The sequence below is a fragment of the Phocoena sinus genome, chromosome 7, assembly GCF_008692025.1.
Source record: "Phocoena sinus isolate mPhoSin1 chromosome 7, mPhoSin1.pri, whole genome shotgun sequence".
Classification (NCBI taxonomy): domain Eukaryota; kingdom Metazoa; phylum Chordata; class Mammalia; order Artiodactyla; family Phocoenidae; genus Phocoena; species Phocoena sinus.
Genome location: NC_045769.1, coordinates 62,722,942 through 62,747,124, shown reverse-complemented (window position 1 = coordinate 62,747,124; position 24,183 = coordinate 62,722,942). Strand labels below are relative to the sequence as shown.

General features: G+C 39.8%; 1 protein-coding gene and 1 non-coding gene across 2 annotated transcripts in view; both read left to right on the top strand.

The window, feature by feature from the left end:
* Positions 1–24,183, top strand: part of MYO3B (myosin IIIB) — a 428,930-nt gene that overhangs the window by 321,936 nt on the left and 82,811 nt on the right. Inside the window, exons 31-32 of the mRNA XM_032638633.1 lie at positions 19,427–19,487; positions 20,417–20,516. Of these exons, the coding sequence (XP_032494524.1) occupies positions 19,427–19,487; positions 20,417–20,516 (161 nt within the window). The remainder of the gene's footprint in view (positions 1–19,426; positions 19,488–20,416; positions 20,517–24,183) is intronic.
* LOC116757249 lies at positions 20,824–20,930 on the top strand. Its single transcript, XR_004350896.1, has one exon. It is a non-coding gene; the product is annotated as a U6 spliceosomal RNA (small nuclear RNA).

Genomic DNA, 24,183 nt, shown 5'->3' with positions numbered 1-24,183 from the left:
AACATAGATGCAAAACGCCTGAACAAAATAGCAGCAAACTGAATCCAACAGCACATTAAAAGGATCATACACCCTGATGAAGTGGGGTTTATCCCAGAGAGGCAGGGATCCTTCAATTTATGCAAATCAATCAATGTGATACACCACATTAACAAATTGAAGAATAAAAACAGTGTGATCATCTCAGTAGATGCAGAAAAAGCTTTTGACAGAATTCAACACCCATTTATGATAAAAACTCTCCAGAAAGTGGGCTTAGAGGGAACCTACCTCAACATAATAAAGGCCATACATGACAAACCTACAGCTAACATCATACTCAATGGGACAAGCTGAAAGCATTTCCTCTAAGGTCAGAAACAAGACAAGGATGTCCACTGTCACCACTTCTATTCAACATAGTTTTGGAAGTCCTAGCTGCAGCTATCAGAGAAGAAAAAGAAATAAAAGGAATACAAATTGGAAAAGAAGACGTAAGGCTGTCACTGTTTGTGGATGACATGACACCATACGTAGAAAATCCTAAAGATACTACCAGAAAACTACTGGAGCTCATCAATGAATTTGGTAAAGTAGCAGGATACAAAATTAATACACAGAAATCTCTTGCATTCCTATACACTAACAATGAAAGATCAGAAAGAGAGATTAAGGAAACAATCCCATTTACCATCACATCAGAAAGAATAAAATATCTAGGAATAAACCTACCTAAGGAAGCAAAAGACCTGTACTCAGAAAACTGTAAGATATTGATGAAAGAAATTAAAGATGACACAAACAGAAGGAGAGGTATACCATGTTCTTGGATTGGAGGAATCAATATTGTGAAAATGACTGTACTACCCAAAGCAATCTACAGACTCAGTGCAATTCCTATCAAATTACCAATGGCATTTTTCACGGAATTAGAACAAAATTTTTAAAAATTTGTTCGGAAACACAAGAGACCCCAAATAGCCAAAGTAACCTTGAGAAAGAAGAATGGAGCTGGAGGAATCAGGCTCCCTGACTTCAGACAATACTAAAAAGCTACAATAATCAAGACAGTATGGTACTGGCACAAAAACAGAAATATAGATCAGTGGAACAGGATAGAAAGTTCAGAGATAAACCCACACACCTATGGTCACATAATCTGTGACAAAGGAGGCAAGAATATACAATGGAGAAAAGACAGTCTCTTCCACACACGTAGAGAGTGGACTTAAGGACATGGGGAGGGGGAAGGGTAAGCTGGGACGAAGTGAGAGAGTGGCATTGACATATATACACTACCAAATGTAAAAGAGATAGCTAGTGGGAAGCAGCCGCATAGCGCAGGGAGATCAGCTCGGTGCTTTGTGACCACCTAGAAGGGTGGGATAGGGAGGGTGGGAGGGAGATGCAAGAGGGAGGGGATATGGGGATATAAGTATACCTATAGCTGATTCACTTTGTTATACAGCAGAAACTAACACAACAATGTAAAGCAATTATACTCCAATAAAAATGTTAAAAAAAAAAGACAGTCTCTTCAATAAGTGGTTCTGGGAAAACTGGACAGCAACATGTAAAAGAATGAAATTAGAGCACTCCCTAACACCATACACAAAAATAAACTCAAAATGGATTAAAGACCTAAATGTAAGGCCAGACACTATAAAACTCTTAGAGGAAAACATAGGCAGAACACTCGTTGACATAAATCACAGTGATATTTTTTGATCCACCACCTAGAATAATGAAAATAAAAACAAAAGTAAACAAATGGGACCTCATGAAACTTAAAAGCTCTTGCACAGCAAGAACAAAACGAAAAGACAACCCTCAGAATGGGAGAAAATATTTGCAAATGAAACAACAGACAAAGGATTAATCTCCAAAATATACAAGCAGCTTATGCAGCTCAATATCAAAAAAACAAACAACCCAATCAAAAAATGGGTGGAAGATCTAAATAGACATTTCTCCAAAGAAGGCATACATATGGCCAAAAAACACATGAAAAGATGCTGAACATCACTAATTACTAGAGAAACGCAAATCAAAACTACAATGAGGTATCACCTCACACCAGTCAGAATGGCCATCATCAAAAAATCTACAAGTAGTAAATGCTAGAGAAGGTGTGGAGAAAAGGGAACCCTCTTACACTGTTGGTGGGAATGTAAATTGATACAGCCACTATGGAGAGCAGTATGGAGGTTCCTTAAAAAACTAAAAACAGAACTACCATATGACCCAGCAATCCCACTACTGGGCATATACCCCGAAAAAACCATAATTCAAAAAGACACTTGCACCCCAAAGTTCATTGCAGCACTATTTACAATAGCCAGGACACAGAAGCAACCTAAATGTCCATCAGCAGAGGAATGGATAAAGAAGATGTGGTATTAAAAAAAAAAAAAAAGAAGAAGAAGATGTGGTATATATACACAATGGAATATTACCCAGCCAAGAAAAGGATCAATATAATGCCATTTGCAGTGACATGGATGGACCTAGAGATGGTCATACAGAGTGAAGTAAGTCAGAGAAAGACTAATATCACTTATATGTGGAATCTAGAAAAATGGTACAGATGAACTTATTTGCAAAGCAGAGATAGAGTCACAGATGTAGAAAACAAACTTATGGTTACCAAGGGGGGAAAGGTGGGGGTGGGATGAATTGGGAGATTGGGATTGACATATATACACTAGTATATATGAAATAGGTAACTAATGAGAACCTACTGTGTAGCACAGGGAACTCTACTCAGTGCTCTGTGGTGACCTAGATGGGAAGGGAATCTAAGAAAGAGTGGATATATGTATATGTATAGCAGATTCACTTTGCTTTAAGCAGAAACTAACACAACATTGTAAAGCAACTATACTCCAATATCATTTAATTTTTTAAAAATGAGAAAAAATTTTTTAAAAATCAGTTATCTGAGATAAGAGCTTAAAAAAAGATTAGATATAATCTATGCAAAGGAACTAGCACAGTTCTAGACATAACAAATGCCAAATTAAAGATGATGGCAAGTTGTTGGTCATGGTAATAGAAGTAGTAGTAATAATAGTAGCGATAGTAGTATTTAAAAGGTTCCTGTAAAGCTATCCTGATATAAAGAGTCAAGACCCCTCTGGTTTAGCTCTAGAGCTGTGGACTAAAATAAACACTGAGGATTCCAACGCTTTAGAACAATACTTACTCTCAGCTTTAAACTGAGAGCCAAATTTTATTTTCCTGTATTCCTGGCTCTTATCTCAGGGATAAGTCTGAGATTGACTTTGGGCCCAAGACTCACCCTTGTCAATATGGCCAGGTTTCACTGGCAACACCGTCAAATGATAACTTTCAGAGCTTCCTTGATTGTTCGAGCCTTCTTAGAGTTTGAAATATTAATTGGTCACTTTATTTTCAAAACCTTTTTGAAGCCAGAAACCTTATCACCAGCTGAAAGGAGCTTTAACGAAACATCTGTTTTGAATTATATTTTTCCTTGTGGATTTGCTTATGGCTATACATAAATATTTATCTGGACTGTTTGAATAAACCTTAAATCATCAGTGATCCTTATGCAAAGGACTCTTTTAGAAGGACCGTGGATGTCCAGAATGTCAGAAATTAGAGTGTTCTTTATAGGACCAGATTCCAAGGGCCAGAGGCCTTTTAAAATATTTGGAGGTGTTTGGTGGTTTTCAACATCTTTTGTTTTCCTATTTCTGTATATCTGTTAATGCTGTTCCTTCTAAATAGAAATCCCTTGCCAGTTCTTTCTTTACCTGTTGACGTTTAACCATCCTTCAAGGTCTCACCCGTGTGGCACCTCCTGCAGGGCCTTGAAGCAGACTAGTGCCAAAAGAAGAGCAGCCCAGGTGGCAGAATAGAGTGGGCCCTGGCCCCGAGGCAGGATGTATGTGGTGGGGGGCATTCTGGGGAGGGTGAGATGTCCGGTGGGATAACGACTGAGGATGGGGTGGAAGTGGTGTGATGCAGGGAGAACTGCTATAGGGAATAAGGTTGATGGGAGCCAGGATTTGGGAAGCCTTAAAAGCTGCATGAATGTTTTGGACTTTATTCTGTAAGCCAAGAGATACACACCCACAGTCACTGGGTAGAATATGGTCTGCAGACATTTAATTTGGCCTGAACAATAGTTTTGAAATTCTCAATTAGTTTCCAACATATAAAAATAGAAATATTTCATATAACAATTCAGATTTCTGATGGCTCCTGAAAAGTTGGAGTATCTAGCAGCAGTCTCTTAGAACTGAAGAGAGGCTGTTTTCCGTCGATACCAACCCACTGGCCTGCTGAATTCATGGCCTGACCCCACCAGCATCTGAGTCTGATTCCTGCCCTGTGTGTACAGGGGCTCCATGCAGGTAGAAAAAACAGTTTAGGCTGCAGACTCTGGAGCCAAATTTCTTCTCTTCTAGGCCCAGGTCTGTGTCCAACTAGCTAAATGACCTTGGGCAAGTTAAGCATATTTCTAACACTGGTATTTACCTTATACGGCGGTTGTGAGAATAAGCCATAGTAAAATTTTAGAGAACTATCTAGCATGTAGTAAGTACACAAAAAATGTTAGCTGTTATTACTATATTCTACACAACATAGAAAACTCCAGGGCTTAAACTACCTGTCACATATTTCTGTATGACTCACCAAATCTAGAATCTAGAATCTTTGGCCATTATAGGCATAAAATAAAAGTAATTAATGAATGGATGAATGAATATGTGCTCTTGAATTTTTATTTCAGTTGGGTCCAAAACTGAATTTTATTACCTTGTCCTCAAGAAATGCTTCCTATTTATCTTGGGTTTGACTTGAACACAATAATTAATTTTTGATAAGGTGGGAAGCTGGCTTTCTCAGAACTCCAACAGTGTTAACAAAATAAGTGAAGGGGGATGCTATTAATACTGTGTAGTTTTTCTGTAATGGATCTGCTTTCCTAAGTCAAAAATAAGCCTGCCCCAAGTTTGGGAAGATGTTTAATTATGTATTTTCTTTAAAAGTTCAGTTATTGGCAGGTAGCTGTCTATGGTTAATTCCTTAACTTAAAGGTCAGTTGCCAGGAATCGGCACATAGTGAACTTAAGCAGAAATGATGTTAGGACGCATGTTTGACTTGGGTTCTGTGGCGACCTCCACCCCTACATGAGATCCCTACTTCAAGGCACTGATTTTGTGTCTGGTGCCTCAAAGATGGAGCATGTCCAGAAACGATTTGGACAGTCTGTCAGACGGGTTTCCAGTATGTCCAACACATCTGATACATAGCTGAGGTTTCTATACCACTCCACCAAGGTCTTTAATGTGATCACCTGTGGACAGACTTTTGTGCTTATGTTAATCTGTCCCTAAACACGTTTGCTATCAGCAAATGATGATGACATCAGCAAATGATGGCTTGAGCTCTGCGAAGTTGACCTGCAGGGTTGGATTCACTTTCTCTCTGGAAAGCTTGCACATTTACAGAGAACTTGGGTCCAGCAACATTTACTTTTATTTGGAGAAACATCATCTAAAACTGAATGATATAGTCTAAAAAACTGCTTTCTAACTTTGTACTGTAAATGTCAAGCAGTTCTCTTATTTATAAAAAGTGAATTTTTAGTATGCTAATGCCTCTGCTTTTTCTAAAGTAATCTCAACCTCTCTTTAGCTCTCTCCCTTTCCTTCTGTCTTTCCTTGTTTCTCTCTCTCTCTTTCTTCATCTCTCTCCTTATAGAATTAATACCTCTATCTCTAAAGTTCTGCTTTCCAATCTAAAGGACAATTTCCAGTAATGACAAAATCGGACAAATTCTTCTGACCATTTTGCCATCCCTTGTTCCCTTCCTACGTTACTCTTTTTGTGAGTGTAGGAAATTCTAGAAATTCAGCACATCTCTGGTATCTACTGTGCTTGTATCCTCATCAAGACCTTTGCTATATTCAAGCTCAGAATGAATTTTTGACAAAAATACCTTTTCATTTTGAGGCTATTTTGAAAGGAAAGAAACTTGAGAAAAGAAAACTTGCTCAAGTTGAAAATATTGCAGGAAACAATATTTGTGTAAAAAATGAATTCTGTACGAAAGCACTTCATTATGAACACTTAAAGAAACTGAGACTATAATCCTTCAGGTTGAAAGAAAATTAACTTTGCACATGTCCATAGCCTCTTTAACTTTATTTCATTTTCTTCTCTGGGTTAGAAGGAAAAAATATTAGTGTTTCAGTTCCAAGTGTATTTTGTGAACTAAACAGCAGTTTGCTCCTACCTGTAGGACACAAATATGCCAGCATATTTCCCATTAGCTCCGGTCGCTTTAAATTCAGAAGGAACCTGAATGAGTGTTTGCCACAGAAGCTGTTGACAGTGGTAATGCCACACTCTCTGTGTGCATCTTAGTAACTTCTCAGACTTGTCTCCTTGATGAGTAGACATAACAGGAGGAGAGTTGAGTTTTTTCTTTTCATCTGAATGGTGTAGGTCAGGGAGACAGAGAGGAATAGAGAGCTCTGGTGAAACAGAGCTCTAGCAACTGCTGTGATTGGGAAATTAGATAATAAACAGTCCCTGATACCAAGATTCTAATGGCCTAAGATCAACACAGTCTGGAGACGCAGGCAGGAGTGGCCTTCCGCGCTCTGGCCCAGACCCTCCCTGGAGAGCTCTTTGTGTCAACAAGAACAGCCAGCGCTCCTGGCCGGCTCCCAGCACTCAGAATGGGGCTATCATTTTTGTTTGCTTTGCAAATATCTTAATGGGAAGTGGTTCAACACCACCTATGGGTTAATCTGAGGGGTTCTGCTTGGCAGCTGTCAGCTCTGAGAACCACATGGCCGTTCTCCGGTGGAGGGAGTCGGGCTGACTGTTAACTGCCCAGCGCCAGGTTGAGGCATCTTCTTATTGGATTTACTGACTGGCAGGAAGCACCTTGTTGTCTTTTATTTTTAGTTTGTTCCTCCTGGGAGGGTAAGGGTGTTATTCTCAGATTCAGTTGTGCTTTTCCCTCTAGGGCAGGATGGTTGTTTGAATTAGTTTCACTAGCATGCACCATATTTCTTTCACCCAAGCTCATTCGCATAGAATCTGAAATGTGATAATAAAAGTGGTGGTGTGGTGCTGATAGAGGTTCTGGTATTGTTGCAGGAAGAAGGATCTAGTATGTTAGCCTGGGGGGGCGGGCTCCACAGCACTGTCTTCACCTGGGATCTCCATAGATGAATAGATACTTAATTTCTTAAGAATCCTTGCTCTACTGTTCCCTCAGTTTTCTCTTCTCTGCCTGAATTTGGCTTTCACTTGTCTTGACCCATGGGAATGCCTCCCTGGGTAACTTGGCCAACTCACGTCTTTCTCGAACTGTGTCAGCTGACATTGGCACAAATGAGCACTTTATTTATTCTTTCCTCCCTGGATTTTAGGCAGGGTTGGATACTTTACACAGTGCAGGTTAGGGAAGTTTTTAGACTAATGACAGACTTGTAGGCAGTTTCCAAATGCCCCATTTGTAAAAATGCATAAAGTTCAGATGACTATAGATCCTGGAACAAATGTCCAGCTACCCTCAGTAACAGTGCAGCCTTGCTTCTAAGACCTTTTCCTTTCCTGAAGGTTTCCACACCTATTTGTAGGGTTGCCTGGTGGTTGAGAGCAGGGGCCCTGGACTCCACTAGACCTGCTACGACTGAGGGTAAGATCTTGATGAACTTACTTATTTTCTCAGAGCCTCTGTTTCCTCGTCTTTAAATGGAAGATAAAAGTGGCATAATGACTACCTCACCAGGTCATGAAAGTTAAATGAGAGAACACATACAAAGCACACGGCATTTCATCTGACACACAAAAAGCACTCATGAATAGTAGTAATAGGGAGAGTTACTATTGTTCTTTCGGAGGCGTTCACCTTTCTTTACGTAATCTCTAGTATTATACATTCCTTTCCAAAGTCCTCATTTTGAAGTCTGTTAATCCCAACCCTTTAAAATTAAGCAAGTGCCCAACTGAGGACAATTTCAGTATCAAAATAAATAATGATAATAAAAGAATATAATATATTGAATGCAGTAAGAATTCATGAATCCACATAGATGAAAGGAGGAAATGAAGGAAAGAAGAAAGGAAGGAAGGGAGAGAGAGAGGAAGGAAGGGAAGTGGGGGAGGAAGGAAGAAAAAAACAGAGTAAGCTTTTCCTTGCAGTAAGATGTGAAATAATAAATGTAAAAGGAAGGATGAAGGCATAAAATCACCATTTGGCAGCTACCGAAATAATCACTGTTTCAGGCAGGAATCTTCAATGGATGCTAAAACTGGTAGTGAAAGCTTAAGGAGTAACAAGCTATTTGCATAGTCTTAGAGTAAGTTTCCATAAGATTCTTATTAATTGCAAAAGGTCAGTGGAAGAAATCTGACAGACACCACCTTAACCAAGTGATGAAAGTTAGCATCCCCAGTAATCAGACAAATTGACAGCATGTGCCTCCTGATAGGATGCACTGAGAAGAGCACAACATCACTTCTGTGGATTTCCTGCCAAATGTGCATAACCTGATTTAATTATGAGGAAACAGCAGATAAAGCAAACAAAGGGGCGTCTTCCATACTGACTGACCTGTGGGCTTCAAAGTCAGACGCAAAGGGTGACTGAGGACCTGTTCCAGATGAAAGGAGATTAAAGGAACACGACAACTGAAGGCAATGTATGACCCAGAATTTTCTTTTTCTGTAGAAGACATCATTGAGACAATAGGCAAAATCTGAGTATAATCTATACATTGGATAATAGCATTATAGTAACATTAATTTCCTGACTTTGATCATTGCACTGTCATATAGGCGAATGCCCTTGCTTTTAAGAAACACACACTGAAGTATTTAGGGATGAAGGAGTATCAGGTGCAACTCTCAAATGGTTCAGAAAAGATTTTATGTATTTGTATGTGTGTATGGTTATCAGTATACATGTACCAAAAGAAAGACAGAGGGCTTCCCTGGTGGCGCAGTGGTTGAGAGTCCGCCTGCCGATACAGGGGACACGGGTTCGTGCCCTGGTCCGGGAAGATCCCATGTGCCGCGGAGCAGATGGGCCCGTGAGTCATGGCTGCTGAGCCTGTGCGTCCGGAGCCTGTGCTCCACAACAGGAGAGGCCACAACAGTGAGAGGCCCGCGTACCGCAAAACAAAAAAAAAACACAAAAAAACAAGAAAGACAGAGAGAGACACAGAGAGAGGATAAAGCAAATGTATACATTGCTAATATTTGGAGAACCTGCTGAGGAAGATACAGAATTCCTTATACTATTCTTGCATCTTTTCTATAAAAATGAAATTAGGTCAAAATAAAATGTTAAAATGAAAAAAGTAAGAGTGCTACTTCCCTTCTTTAGACAGCGCAGTCCATCAGCCATTTTCTCTTTAGAAACTGATCCCTCCCCATCCACACCTCCATGTCTGTCCACATCAGCATGGCACTGCTTAGGGTCTGTCCTCGAGCTTCTCCCCTGTGACCTCGCTGACTGGTCAGCACCTGCTGCACACAATCTTGTTCAGGCTTTTTCACTTTATTTTTTCAAAACTTCCTAAAGTGTTCCTCCTCTACCCTCATGCCCCCACCCTCATCTGTCTTTGGGTCTCTTCACTTAGTGCCAGGCTCATCCTGCACTTCCTTTCAGGGCTTCTTGCTTCTCTTTCCCCGAAATGAACACTGCTTTCAGAATTAAAGGGGGAAAACTGGATTAAATATTATCTTTGGGGCCTGCACTGGCGACAAGAGCATCATCCAAGAAACGTGGATGTTAGACCCATCTCTTCCTCTCACTCACCTGGGCAAGTCCTATCACCCCTCTGGGCCTCAGTTTCCCCGCTTACAACATGAAAAATATATGTAGTAACCGGTCTCTGAAGTTTCCTTTGCCTCCACAAATCTACGCCTGGCCTAATCCACTCTTTAAAGTGCTAAAACTAACCCAACCCACAAGTTACCTTGTGACCCCGCCCAAAGGAGAGACAAAGGGTACAGAATGGAAGCCACTCCAGATACCTGTCATTGTCATTCTCTACCCTGTCGAGCCTGAAGTGTCCAAGTTCAGGGATTTGTCTTTCAGAAGTGCAATAAGTATAGCACTTTGCTGAGTGTGCATTTTATTTCTAAATTCTGACCGTGTATACCTCTCCATTTAATCCTCTTAAAATCCTGTTCTTATATTTTCATTGTATTCTGCCAGAAAGGACAAATTAGTCTTTTTGCCCCAGTTTGGCAAGAGTCTTTTTTTTTGTTTTTTTTTTTAAAGAAGATGTTGGGGGTAGCAGTTTATTAATTAATTTATTTATTTTTGCTGTGCTGGGTCTTCGTTTCTGTGCGAGGGCTTTCTCTAGTTGTGACAAGCGGGGGCCACCCTTCATCACAGCGTGCAGGCCCCCCACTATCGCAGCCTCTCTTGTGGCGGAGCACAGGCTCTAGACGCGCAGGCTCAGTAGTTGTGGCCCATGGGTCCAGCCACTCCACGGCATGTGGGATCTCCCCAGACCAGGGCTCGAACCCGTGTCCCCTGCACTAGCAGGCAGACTCTCAACCACTGCACCACCAGGGAAGCCCTGGCAAGAGTTTTTATTCATATTTTGCCAATGCAGCAGCTGAGGTGCTGATTTGCCCAAGTTAGAGTTGCCATTTTTGGCAAATGAAGATTCAGGATACCCACAGAAATTTGAACTTTATATAAACAACAAATTTCTTTTTAGCATAAGTATGTCCCATGAAGTACTTGAAAATTTTTATGCTAAAAAAACTATTCACCTTGTACCTGGAATTCACATTTAACTGAGTGTCCTGTATTTTATATGGCAACACTAGCCCAAGTGCTTGGAAACTAATATATCATGAATATATATATATATATATATATATATATATATATATCATAAAGTGTGTTGCTAAACTTTTACCAAGTGTTTACATCAGTCCTCTGACCTCTATGTGGCATACATATAAAGTTTTTTACCTGTTAGGCGCTTTCAGTTGAAAACGTATTCAAAGACATCAATTCCCATTTATTTACTAAGGTCTTTACTCACATATCATCTACTGTACCCACTTCATCTAAAACGGCAGAGCCTGCCACCAGCACTTCCTATACCCCTTCCCTGCTTTAATTTTCTTCTTTGGCCCTTACTTCTATTGAACATGCTAACATATTTACTTATTTTTTCATTTATTATCTACCTTCCCTGCTAGAATGTAGGTTCTTATGAGCGTAGGCATCTTAGATTTCCTGTTCACTGCTGTATCCTCCAAAACAGTAGGAGACAGATTAAAGGGGCTCAATAAATATTTGTGGAGTGAATGAGTGATGTCTGGGAGGCTGTCGAGGACCCTATATTGCACAATGTAATATCCGTTCTTATAATCATAGAGAATCTCAAGAAGGCTCGCCACCAAATTGGAGCCTTGAGTGTGGCACAGATGTGTATAATCTTAATATTAGTCCATAGACATAAGGTGAGTAAAAGGTCAGTAGGTCAGGGGCTAAGGATTACCTCCAGACCTATTCTGGATTTAACTTAATCTGCCTCCTGGTAGGTTTTCTAGAGTTAAATGTTTGTCACCCCAGGTGTCATTTATTAAGATCCTAAATATGATTGAGTGAATATCTGGAAGAGTCCAGTAACAAAATGGCACTGGAGGCTGAGAGCACACGCTCTGTGTCCACAGGATCTGGGTTTGTATCTGCGTATCTGGATACCTCCTGGGCAGGTTCCTCAAACGGCCCAAGCTTCAGCTGTGAAATGGAGACCCTGGTAGGATCTACATTTCTAGTGTGGATGCGAGGATTGAATGGTCAGCTCTTCTGGCTGTGCTGTGGCCCTCAGCCCATGGCCATGCAGTCTTTTGGGTCACGTGCTCTTCCTTACTACTGCATCTTAATTGCATCCCCAGCCCTGAGGCCGGGTTTTCTCTTGGCTCCCTCGGTTGCTGGCAAAGAACTGAAGTAAGCTTTGTGGGTTACTTTAAGTTTAGGTTACTTGAAGGGCTCTCCATTGAGTGTCCTTTTTTTCCAATAAGGCAAGCATTGTCAGCAGAATGAAGAAAAGCCTTTGGCTCTTACCTTAGACTTTACACAGTGACAGCTGCCTGCAATAAAATAGCAAAGGAGAAAAAAATAAAAGAAATGAGAATACAAGAAGTGGCAGATTAAGGCTGTATGGGCTCACGGTTGGGGAAAAACAATGAGGCAAACAAATATGATCAAATTTAAAGGGCTCAGTGGGATTTGGGAAATTAGCATAAGTACATAAACTAATAGTGCTAACTTACAGCAATGGCATTATGAAACATTTATCAGCCTTTTTGAGCCCTTTTGATGAATTTCTCCTTGAGCCATGTTCTAAAACTTAGAATAATTGTGTCCAAGAGCAAAGAAATATCCATAACTTTCAGTATAACTTGCATTCAACTCATTCAGTAATGACACTGACTTGGGGTGAGATACAGAAACAGATACATGTTGTTTCTGCACTCAAAACAGAAAAGTTACCAAGTAGCCAAACCCAGTGAGAAAAAAATAATACAAAAGCTGTTGTCATTCCTCTTTGTTTCCCTTTTTTCCTACTGCGATGGTGATCTTATTTTGCATGATTATTGCGTTCATTTCTCCTATACTCTTTGTATTTCCTTCATGCCATATATTAAAGCCCAGGAATAATGTTTTCCCTCTTTAGAAATAAAGAAATGCCAATTAAAATAATCATGAGTTACCACTTTTTTTTTTTTTTTTTGTCTAAAGAGGTAAGCAAAGATTAAAAAGACTGATAATACCCAGTGTTAGTGATATGGCAAATGGGTCCTTTCATAGTTTTATGGTCATGAGTGTTCAATTTTGTTGCTTTTTAAGGGAGAATTTGATGATACAATTCAAAAGCTTTAAAAGAGAAAATTTGTTCACCCTTTAACCTAATAGTCTTAGATTTAGATTTATCCTAGTCAAATTTGGCTGGGTACTCATAACTATATGTGCATATCTTTAATGACCCATTATTTATAATATCATAAAACTGGAAACAACTTAAAAATCCAAAAAAAGAGATTACTTAAGTCATTTATGATAATCAACCAATGTAATATTGTACAACCATAAATATGACGTATGTGCACACTTACATATGTTGTATTCCACACAAATGTATGGGAAGATGCTCATAATACAGAAGTTAAAACAAATATATCATGAGCCATTATTTTTTAAATGTATATTATATACGTAGAAAAGCATCTGAAAACATATACAGAAAGATATTATATCTGGGTGTAGAGATTCTCCCAGAACTTTATTTTCTTCTCCTTGAATATTTGTATTTTATACAGTACAACAGTGAATGTATATTATTTTTTAATCAGAAAAAAACTTTAATTAGAGGAAAAAAAAGGGAAACATTTTACCACCAGTTCTTTTAGTCATTTCCTTTGGGGAGAAAGTCAGATATTGCTACACTTTCATTGATTAGTGATTGGTGAATATTCAGACCTCTTGGGAGTTTAGAGCATTTTCATCAAATAAAAAATAGAGAAGAAAAGATAACACCGATGAGCACAGGAATAAGAAGAACTGTGATATCTCAAAAGCCAAGTGAATTATGGTACTTGCTCTTTGCTTTCCCTCCCTTGATCAAAATTTGATGAAGCTTGCCTTTGGTAGATGATTTGCATTTTTAATTGGTCAAGATGTGGTACCAGACGAGTCAGTTACAGAACCAAGTTTTCAGTATGGTTATGCTCAGTAAACTGTGGGAACACACCAAGGAGCCTCCAACTCTGCCCCGAGTGGAAGAGGTGACCAGGATGGGGATGGGACAGGAAAGGCTCTTCAGAGCAGCCGACCCCCTGAGCTAAAGGGTACGGATGCAGTGGCCAGGTGGGCAAGAGAGGAGATGACATTGCAGGTAAAAGCACAGAAGTATGAATACAACCCTGGGGAGATTTAGTGTGTGCCTGGCAAATACTTAGGTTGTGGTAGTGAATAGAAAACAACAAAGCATTCTAGAAATCCTAACTTTTCAGTTTTTGTAATAAAAGATGCATTAACTTATACATTTTGGGTGCCTTCGAACTTAACACAATAATCTGTGTTCTTAAAACATTATCTTCCAATCTCCTGTGCCTTCAAAGCTATTTAAATAAATATAAGCAGTAAGAAGAATATGCAATGACACCTAGCTGATATAAATCAGGAAAGAGTTGATACATAGTGACAGTGTGGGTAGATTCAGATCTGGGTGTTGTTCCACGGTTATACCCTCAACCCTTAAAATATTCAGATTCCATATGAGAGCTAAGTAAGTATGCTTGAGTTGCCAATTCAACCTATGGCCAGTTCATATAGAAACCTTGTTAGCACTCAGGTTAGCACAGGATCTTTTACACAGGTCAGTGTCCTTTTCTCTGATGTCATCCCTTAAATGTCTTAATTTACCTTCAGAACTTGAACTTATTGAAACCATTTCTAAAGGTGTTTATGTTTTCTATTATCTTTCACGGTAATAACTTCCAGAAGGGAGTTGTATGACTTATTTGTCTGAAACCCGCCTCCCTCAAGATTCATGGGCCTCCTACTGTGTTAAAATATCTTGGTCTGAGCATACCTCTTGCAGGGCGGATTGGCTGCTGATTCTTGCGGAAAAGAAATGACTTCTTTGTATTAAAAGCTCCATGTACAGAAGATTTTTTTCAGAGCTGTTGAAGAGGCAGGAGCAAATTTGCTTGGTTATGCTGATTAGCCTTTCTCCCAGGGCTGCCAAGTAAGACATGAGTTTACAATGAGAACTACTCCCAAATCTGGACACAGCGGGAAGCTAAGAAAAATCAATCCACAGTGAATAAGCTGCAACCTATCCTGTTTTGAAATTAGATTATGCTTGCAAGTGAATGACTAATGGCTTTCATTTGTGGATGACTAATGGATTTCTCAGTTTGTCTAGAAGCCATTCTAACTTATAATTGATAAAAGATAACACACAATCTTGCAAATTGTATCAAAGTTAATAAAAACTGTGCAAAGAAATTTAAATGAAGTTTAGAAAATGGAGAGTCAAAGGGTAGCGTGTCTCTATTCCTGTCCAAGAAAAAAGTTACTGATTCTAACCCTAAACTTGAAAAAGGCCAGTTACAAGACCAGCCTGGTTGGTCAGATCCTGGAAGAGCACCCTGCTTCCTTTGTTTCCATTCTTATGTGTAATTTGGTCTCCAGAGTGTATCAGCCAACTAGTGAGGGGGAAAGTGTAGTCCAGATTATCGTATTCACTAAAATCACACACTGGCATTCTACTTTTCAAATATGACTCTTCTGAGTTTAGTTAGTACAACTCAGCTCTCGAAAACATCATTACCCCTCAGCAAACTGGCAGACTGACTTTCGGAGGCTGCAAAGCTGAGACCCAGTTTTGGAACAAGGTGACTTCACCTAGTGCTGCCAGCCCAGCATGACTAAGCCAGCTGGCCCCATGGATCTTTGCTGCACAAGAGAGATGCTCGGGCATTCTTGGCAGCCGTGTGCTCAGGAGCCAGCCTTGCCCCTGCTTCTCATCCGGTCGCACTGGGATTGGGGGTTAAGAAAAGGGAATTAAATGTGACTTTCGTCTGGGGGGCTTTTCAGGCAGAGGCCCAGCAGAAGGGTTTTCAGTGGTGACGGAGAATTTTCGTCTCCCCAAGAACCCACAATTCAATGACTGCAGTAAAGCAGCAGAGTGGCCAAGCCTTGGTGGCAATCTGCTTAAGACTTTAGTCATGACTTCTGAGAGGCTACAGGAGCCCTAGAAATATGCAGTGAATCATTTCTAGAGAGACAACTACCTCCTATTCACCACCCTTTGATAACCAAATGTATTGCTTCTGTCATTTAGCATCAGATTCCTTACAGAGGCTGAGAACAGTGTTATTTCAAAAAATTTCTCCTGCAGGTTCAAAATAATAATATCATGCTTTAAAATGAATAATTCCTTAATATCACCTAATACCAATCAAAATTTCCCAGTTGTTCTAAGAATTGTCCTTTACACCTGTTTGTCCAAGCCAAGATCTAATCGAGGACATTACATCAACTTGTTATTTCCCTAAATCTCTATTAATATACAATACTCCCTTTTTTCATGGCACTGACTTGTTAAGAGAATGAGCCAATTATTCCATAAAATAACTCACCTTCTACATTTGTCTGCTTGATTCTTTGCAGTCCTAGCTTTTCCCCTCTATACCTTGTGTTTGGGGTAAACTATAAGTTAGATCTAAAGCTTTGATTAGATTAAAGTTAAATGTTTTGACTAAAAGAAAAAATATAAATATCCTGGGTGATGTCAAATATTTCATATTGACTCACATCACAATATTGTCTGGGCATTAGTGGTGCTAAGATTTGCACTGGATTGAGATGGTAACCTGATTTCTCCCATATGCAGTTCCCTTGCTCCCCTTGTGACCTAAAGAAGGAATCGGTACGGTGGTACTTCGGCACCATATGAATGTCCTATTCACTATCAATCATTTGTCTAAGGTTTTATCAGTAACTGATAATTCGTATCTGAATCAATAATTTCCCTTGGAGTCTCCTTTTCTATGTAGGCAGGTTCTATGCTGCACTATTTACTAGTTATGACATGAAACAAGTCATTAGCTTCTTGAGTCTTAATTTCCTCACCTGTAAAACAGGTATAAAAATAGAACCAATCCACAAGGTTGTTGGACGTATTAGATGAGATAACCATGTATCCATGCTTTGCCCATGGCCTGGTGGCATGTGTGCAGGCAATAAGCATTGGATATTTTTTCATTGTGCTTTTCCTTATTTTGGTGGTAACAGCTTGCAAAAGCATTATCCATTTGTTGCCAGGCTCAAGTCCCTGAGGCAAATGACAACATATCTGATAAATTTGCTGCAAAGGAGTTGAGGCAGTTAGACTTTTGAAGAAAATTGCCTTAACCCTTTTTTGAAAGGCAAGTTGGAACTTGTTTCAAATAAGGGCTGCTCAGATTAGTGTTTTCTAAGGCATGTTATAAGAACCAGGGCCTCTGACATGCTCTAGGGGAGGGTTCCATTGTTAGGATAACGTCTGGGGGATGCTGCCTGTTCTCTCCCACTCTTAAGGTTTCACTGTGCATATTATTAAGTTAAAGGTTCTGGAAATCATCTTAGGAAAGAAACCTGCCTAACTTTGTTTAGTCAAGTATTTTCTCATTTATTTGCCTTTGGACACTACCCATCCTGCCTCCGCCCTTTAAAACCATGTAACACATGTAAAAATTATATTGAGATGCCTTAGATTCTCCCAAAGGCTTGAATAAGAAGGTAGTCAAACTCATGAGCCGACTGCCAGTGTATTGTTGGAGGGTATCTGCACTGACCTTTGGACCTGAAAAGCCATGCAAGCAAGAGGAGATCTTAAGAGGTTTCATTTTCTTGTAGGTACAGGAAAGGCAGAAATTGGAGACCCCATGGTAATTCAACAGCTAAACTCTCTTCCTTAGATTTTCTCCAAAGCCTACCAGGACTCCTAGAAGAACTGAATCCACCTGTCCTATAGGTGTCCCACTGCCACTGAGACCTGCCTAAGCTGGCAGGAATGAGTTCTTTGGGCCAATTCACAGAGACCCAAGGGCATTGGAGAGGGGGGTGTCATTGTTCAGAGGAAGAGCAGAGGATTTGGAGTCAAACTAACAGGGGTCGGTGTCTTAGCTCTGCCAGGTATGTGCCATGATCCCTGGGCAGATCCCTTGCCCTCTCTGAAATACAGTTTATTCAGCTATATAATAGGGACAGTTAAAGCACTTAGCTCAAATGGTTGTGAAATTCTTATTAGATATATAAAAGCATTTTTTAAAATATGAAGGGCTATGTAAATGCTACTTAATTTAATTTTAATGTAAAGGGTATTCTTCATGGCACATATTTTGGGGGTCCACTAGCCCTTTCATTCATTCAAGTTGTCAAATATTTATTGAGCACTTACAGTGTACCAGGCACAGGGTTAGGTGCTAATATAGAGTACAGAATAAAGCAGACCTAGTCCCCGCCTTCTTGGAACTTACATTTCATAGTGGGAGACATATGATAAACAATTATACACACACAAATAAATATATATTTATATTCATCATAGTCTCCTCTCCCCAGGTACTGATGTGATATTTTTTAAATGGGTATATTGTTTATAATCTATATAGATGCATTTTGAAGGTAATACCAATGAACCATTCACAGAAATTCAAAAAATGAAATTGTCAGTTTAAATAAAGAATAAGATTTTAAATGTGGAACTAGAAGAGCCCTTAGGAATAACTTATTTCAATCCCTTCATTTTATAGATGAGGAAAACTAGAACCCAGAATACTACAGAAATTTACCCAATTGTGTGTGTGTACGTGTGTGTGTGAGTGTGTGCGTGGGCGCGCGCATGCATGTGTGTGTATAAGAGAGACAGAGACAGAGAGACCAGAGAGGAAGATCAGGGATCTTGAGGCAGGAGTTAGAATCCAGACTTCCCTTCCCCTAGTCATTCCTGGGTTCCATATGAGAGGAGTTGTAAAAGTCTGTTTATATAACAGTGAGTTATAATCATCACACTTTTTTTTGTTGTTGCGGTACGCGGGCCTCTCACTGTTGTGACCTCTCCCGTTGCGGAGCACAGCCTCCGGATGCACAGCCTCAGCAGCCATGGCTCATGGGCCCAGCCACTCCGCGGCATGTGGGAACTTCCCAGATCGGGGCACGAACCCGCGTCCCCTGCATCGGCACGCGGACTCTCAACCACTGCACCCCCATCACACTTTTATATAGTGTGTTCCAATTTCTGGAAATTGGGGCACAGCACAGTTGATTTTTCCAAACTTTGCTCCATGAAACATTACTAGATGTTAATAGGTTATCACTTTTTAAATTTCTCGGTCACAGTAGTTTAGGAAACTGAATTCTCCCCCCATACACCCTACTTTAGAAACCCATAAATTCATATTGTGATTGTGAAAGATCATTCTGCAGTAAGGAAACCTCTTAAACTATGTACAGTTCAGCATTTCCCAAACTTATTTGACTACAGGATCTATTTTGAATTATTTAACAACGTGATTAATGTGCTGGGTGGGAAGTAGAGCCTTTGCATCAACTTGGTTGGCTACTTGGTGAAGTCTGTGAACGCCAATAGTAAACTCGATTGGATCACACAACTTTAAAAGGGGCAGTTTCTTGGGTCTTAGCATCTCAGGCTGACTGTGGGTGTATGAGCAGCACCTGGTAGGATGCATTTCCTTAAGTTGACCATATCCTTCTAACCAAGGACTGGAATGGAAAACAATGGAATCTTAATTAAAGAGTATTTTCTGATCCATTTTTGGAGGAAAGCAACCCTCTTTAAGTTTTTTTTTTTAATTATCATTTTCAGGCCTTCTAAAAATTATTATTATTTTTATTTTTAGGCATTCACAAGCCCAGAGTTCTTCAAAAGGGTGTGATGTCTTCGCGGGACGTTCAAATAAGGTAGAAGGACATCTTGATTCTGAAGTAATTGTGTACCCTTATTACAGACTCATCCAAGTCCATGGTCGTGGTGCCTGTCTATGGCGGTTTGGTCAGGCCATCCAAACATGAACTGTTAGTGACAGTTCGAAGGCTTTGAGACAAAAGCCCAGCTTGCTAAAGAATTTTGGTTCAGCAGAGAGACAGGGAGGTACAGTGAAGAGAGAATCAAAAGCCTGGGAATTTGCTGCTGAGAATAAATGCTAGCTGCTCCCTGAGGTGATTTGTCTGTGCACTCCACTCTCTACAGATGTTAGAGCCTCTTTTTGAGTAAGGACCTGAGGTTCTTTGGTAGCACTTTGATATCCTGCTCGAATTCAATATGTGAAATGGAGGCGTCTCTCTGTGACTTGGAGCCCACAGCAGGCTTTGAAGTCTGATCCAATTTTTACTGCCTACTATTTGATGTTGAAAGGATGAAATGAAGAAAATGTACAGTTTTTGCCAGTAACTCTGCTGAGCATATGTAAGATTAAAAAACAAAATCCTTTGGATGATATACTTAGAAATGTTAAGTAGATTAATACCTTCCTATAGGTTTTCTTTTTTCTTTCTTAGGGGTAAAAATTAGTATAGGAGAAAATCAGCACGTAGCTGTTTTCTATATGGACTATAATTAATTTAAGAGGGGGCTAGGTTGGCTTGTTCAGAGGAAGAAATAAATGGATGAAGCAAAAGGTGTTGAGACTTTGCAGGTAATTGCGCCAAGGAGAGGACCTCTACTCAATTCTGCTGCAAGACACGTGCAACTAACCACATGACCCCAATATACTTAGATTTTTCCCTAGTACCATTGAGGTTAAGGGTCCCTTAGTTAAATGGAAGCCAAGTTCTAAGGCTGCCTCATCAGAGGATAAAAATAATGTTTCTTTTACTGGGTCTTTCTGAAGCACTCAGTTTCTGGGACTGAGTCTGTGTCTTCTCAGACATGCCATGCTGCTCCAGATCGCCCAGGACTGAGACCCTCGAGGGGAGCCCCTGCAAAATCTGGTAAGAAGAACATTTTGAATTGCAAGCTGTTTCTACCATTTGCATGCTTTTGTACTTTTTAATGAGTTGTTTAGGCAGGACTGTGTAGAAGGCAGATAGTAATATAACCTAATGTTAGCAGAAAGTTCAGGTTTGGGAAGCCGTAAAGACTGGAAACAAAACTTGCATTAAAAGTAGCAGTTTATCACCCACCTGTGCCACTGAAGTTTACTTTTTTGAAGGAAGAAAATGAATATCAAAGGCCATACTTTTCCCTTTACTTGTAAGGACCTCAAATTAGGAAACTGCTTTAAAACTTTATTTTCTAGTGCTCGCTTAGGCAGCACATATACTAAAATTGGAACAGTACAGAGAAGATTAGCGTGGCCCCTGCGCAAGGATGACACGCAAATTTGTGAGGCATTCCATATGTTTAAAAAAACTTTATTTTCTTAAAGGAAAGATAAATAATTGACCAGCTTTCAGTGGAGCAGACAGTTCAGGGTCAAAATCTAGGGCTTGGTAAAGACTATGGATCTAGAGAGAAGTTCTGCCCTTTTGGCAACACAGCTGTTCTTTCAGCAAGAATGTAGACATCTTGCCACGCTCTTATGGAAAATAGAATTTTTGGCCCCTTTTCTAAATTATTCGCTACAGAATATGGTAAAAAGTCAGTTTGGGGCCATATGTATGGCTATAATCAATACTTCTGGAAGATAAAATAGAAGCATGATCATAAGAAATATTTATGAACCAGGAAATTCTAAGCACAAGGTGGATTCATTCCAAAGGAGAAAATCTTTTCAACTTAAAATACGAATATTACACTTACTGTTGACCTCATTTATTTTTCTGAAATATGCAGTAGTTTCTTAGTTTTCTCAAATTTTCTTCTTAGTCTGTTTTTCAGTGGCAAAGTAGTACAATATGAAGTGGGAAATGCGTAATAAATGTGTTAGGACCTTCAGTTCATACAAAGCAAACTCTTCAAGAGAGATGAGAGAGGATTAGTGTATTACAGCAGAACCTTTGAAATGAATATGCCAAAAATGATAAAACTGTCCAGTGGACTAATTTCCCCACAGCCAGATAGTGTTTAGGAATAAGGCCACATGAGGTACGGGTAAGAGTAGTGCAAAAAAGAAAATCGAGGAAAAAGATCGTGGGTGGAACAGAATCCATTATGCATGAATTTGGATGGCATTTTTCTCTATCCAAACAGACAATTTCTACCTTTTAATTGGGATATTTAGACCATTTACATCTAATGAGATTGTTGATATATTTTGGTTTATAGCTATCGTCTTGCTATTTGTTTTCCATGTGTCCCATCCGGTCTTTGTTCTCTTTTAGCATTCTACTTTAAAATACAAGTAAAAAGAAAATTTTAAAGCATGGTTGAGTAGCCAAAGGCACAGATTCTGGAGTCAGACCTGCCTGGATTCAAATCTCTGCTTTCTTGTGTACTGTTAATAAAGCTATGTAACAACTCCTTACCTCAGTAACTACACATGTAAAATAGGGAAATGATAGTTCATAGCCAAAGGGTTGTACTGAGGATTAAATAAGCTAGTAGGAGTAAAGGGCACAGCATGGTGTCTGGTTCATAGTAAGGGTACATTATTGTGTCAGATGCTGCAGTGGTATTTACTGCTATTGATATTATATAAATGCAAATTAAGTATAAAAAATGGGTAGAGAAATAAAGTTCTTACTGTAAGGCATTAAGTTTTGGTGGTATAGTTTAGGAGGAGTAAAAATATATTGCATTTTTAATTAACTACTAAAGAGACTTGTTGGATTATAATCATCTTTCCTTCTCTTTAGAAAAGTATCCCCAGAAGTCAAACTTTTTAATAAGTTTCACATCTGATCTGCTGTAAATGGTTCATATGCACTTTCCTGTCACAGTTGCTCCTTCCTTCCAATCTAGACGGTTTTCTGTTGGGTCTGCCACCACTACCGTGACTTCTCCTTAAACTCTTGTAAACAGTATCCTAAGTGGTCTTCCTGCTTCCATTCTTTTCCTCCTTCAACTTCCCTCATGCATAGATACCTGAGGAGCTTTTCTAAAGCATACCCTGATCATAACATTCTCTTCCACTATAATCATCGGTGGCTCCCCATTGTTCCAGCGTCATCTCTAAACTTCTTGGCATGACATACAAGGCTGTCTCTGTTCTGGTCCTAATCTTCCTTTCTAGCTCTATTGTCTGCTGATCTCTCTCCCTTATTCTGTGCTTCAGAATATCCAAACTACTCTCTATCCTCCACGCATGCCCAGTGTGTTCTTTCTCTCCTTTGTGATTTTGTTCATGCTGCTCCCTGTGCCCCACCTGTCCTCCTTTACTGTTCATCCTGAGTCCTCTCCGGTCTTCAGAGTCCACAATGGCTTCCTCTGAGCCCTTTGACTTTCCTTTAGTACTTACTGCATTCTGCCTTGTATTACAGGGTTTTTTTGTTTGTTTGTTTGTTTGCGGTACGCAGGCCTCTCATTGTTGTGGCCTCTCCCGTTGCGGAGCACAGGCTCCGGACACGCAGGCTCAGCGGCCATGGCTCACGGGCCCAGCCGCTCCGTGGCATGTTCCCGGACCGGGACACGAACCCGCGTCCCCTGCATCAGCAGGCGGACTCTCAACCACTGCGCCACCAAGGAAGCCCTACAGTTATTTTTATGCATCTACTAGATTTTAAACTCTCTGGGGTCCTATCTTTTCATTTCTGAATTCTCTCCTCGCAGTCTAGCCTAGGTTCCCAAATTGAATTCTTGAGCATCCAAAGCTGTGATGAAATATAGTGGAAGCAAGAATGAAATGAAACTCTTGAGTAAATGAGTCAGAGAAAGTTTTAAACCGTATTTTTAATAATCCTGGAACAAAATAAAAGATCTTTTAGGCACCCCCAAATAGGTAGAGCATACTGGTGGAACAAGTTAAAAAGATCCAAGTCGTTTCATTTTGTTGCTGTTGTTGTTCTGAGCAGGGGGAGAGGGAAGGAAGGCTTGGGCAGGAAAAAGCATTTATAAATCAGATTCCTCCTGACCTTAGAAGTCAACAAAGATGGATTGAACAACAAAAGTTTTCCAGTTTTGTTTATGTTTTCAAGGTGATAAGCTGCAAAACTAAGAGTATATTTATTCTGCAAGAGACATTTTAGCCAGTTGTACCTTTGTATTTAATTCTTTGCCTTAAATGACCCGTTATTTCAATCCATGTTTCTGTGAAAGCCTGAGAATATTATGACCTTTTCAGTTTTAAGAAAACACCAACACCCAACGATTTTGCCTTCTACCTGGCCGTGAGTGCTAACTTCACTGTTTCATAAAGGGGTCTGGGGGATATGGGGTTGGGGGGAGGCAGGGAGTAAATCTAAAGTTGCTTAATCAGGCCATCTCTGCTTAGAGCAGGCAGGCGAAAGAGTGCAGATGTGGGGCTTGGACAAAGGCTGTCTTCTGCCCCTCAGAGAATCTCAGGAAGGTCCTTAACTGATCCATTTGAGATCGACTCATTCCTCACACGAGAGACGAAAGTACAGTATATCCAGGAAGTTCATAGTACAAATCACTTTGCCACTGATCCAAGCAGAAATTATTTAATTGTGCTCACAGGCATATAAACAGACCTGATCTGGCTTTACTATGTAAAAATTTTCTCTTTTTTAAAATTTATTTATTTATTTTATTTATTTA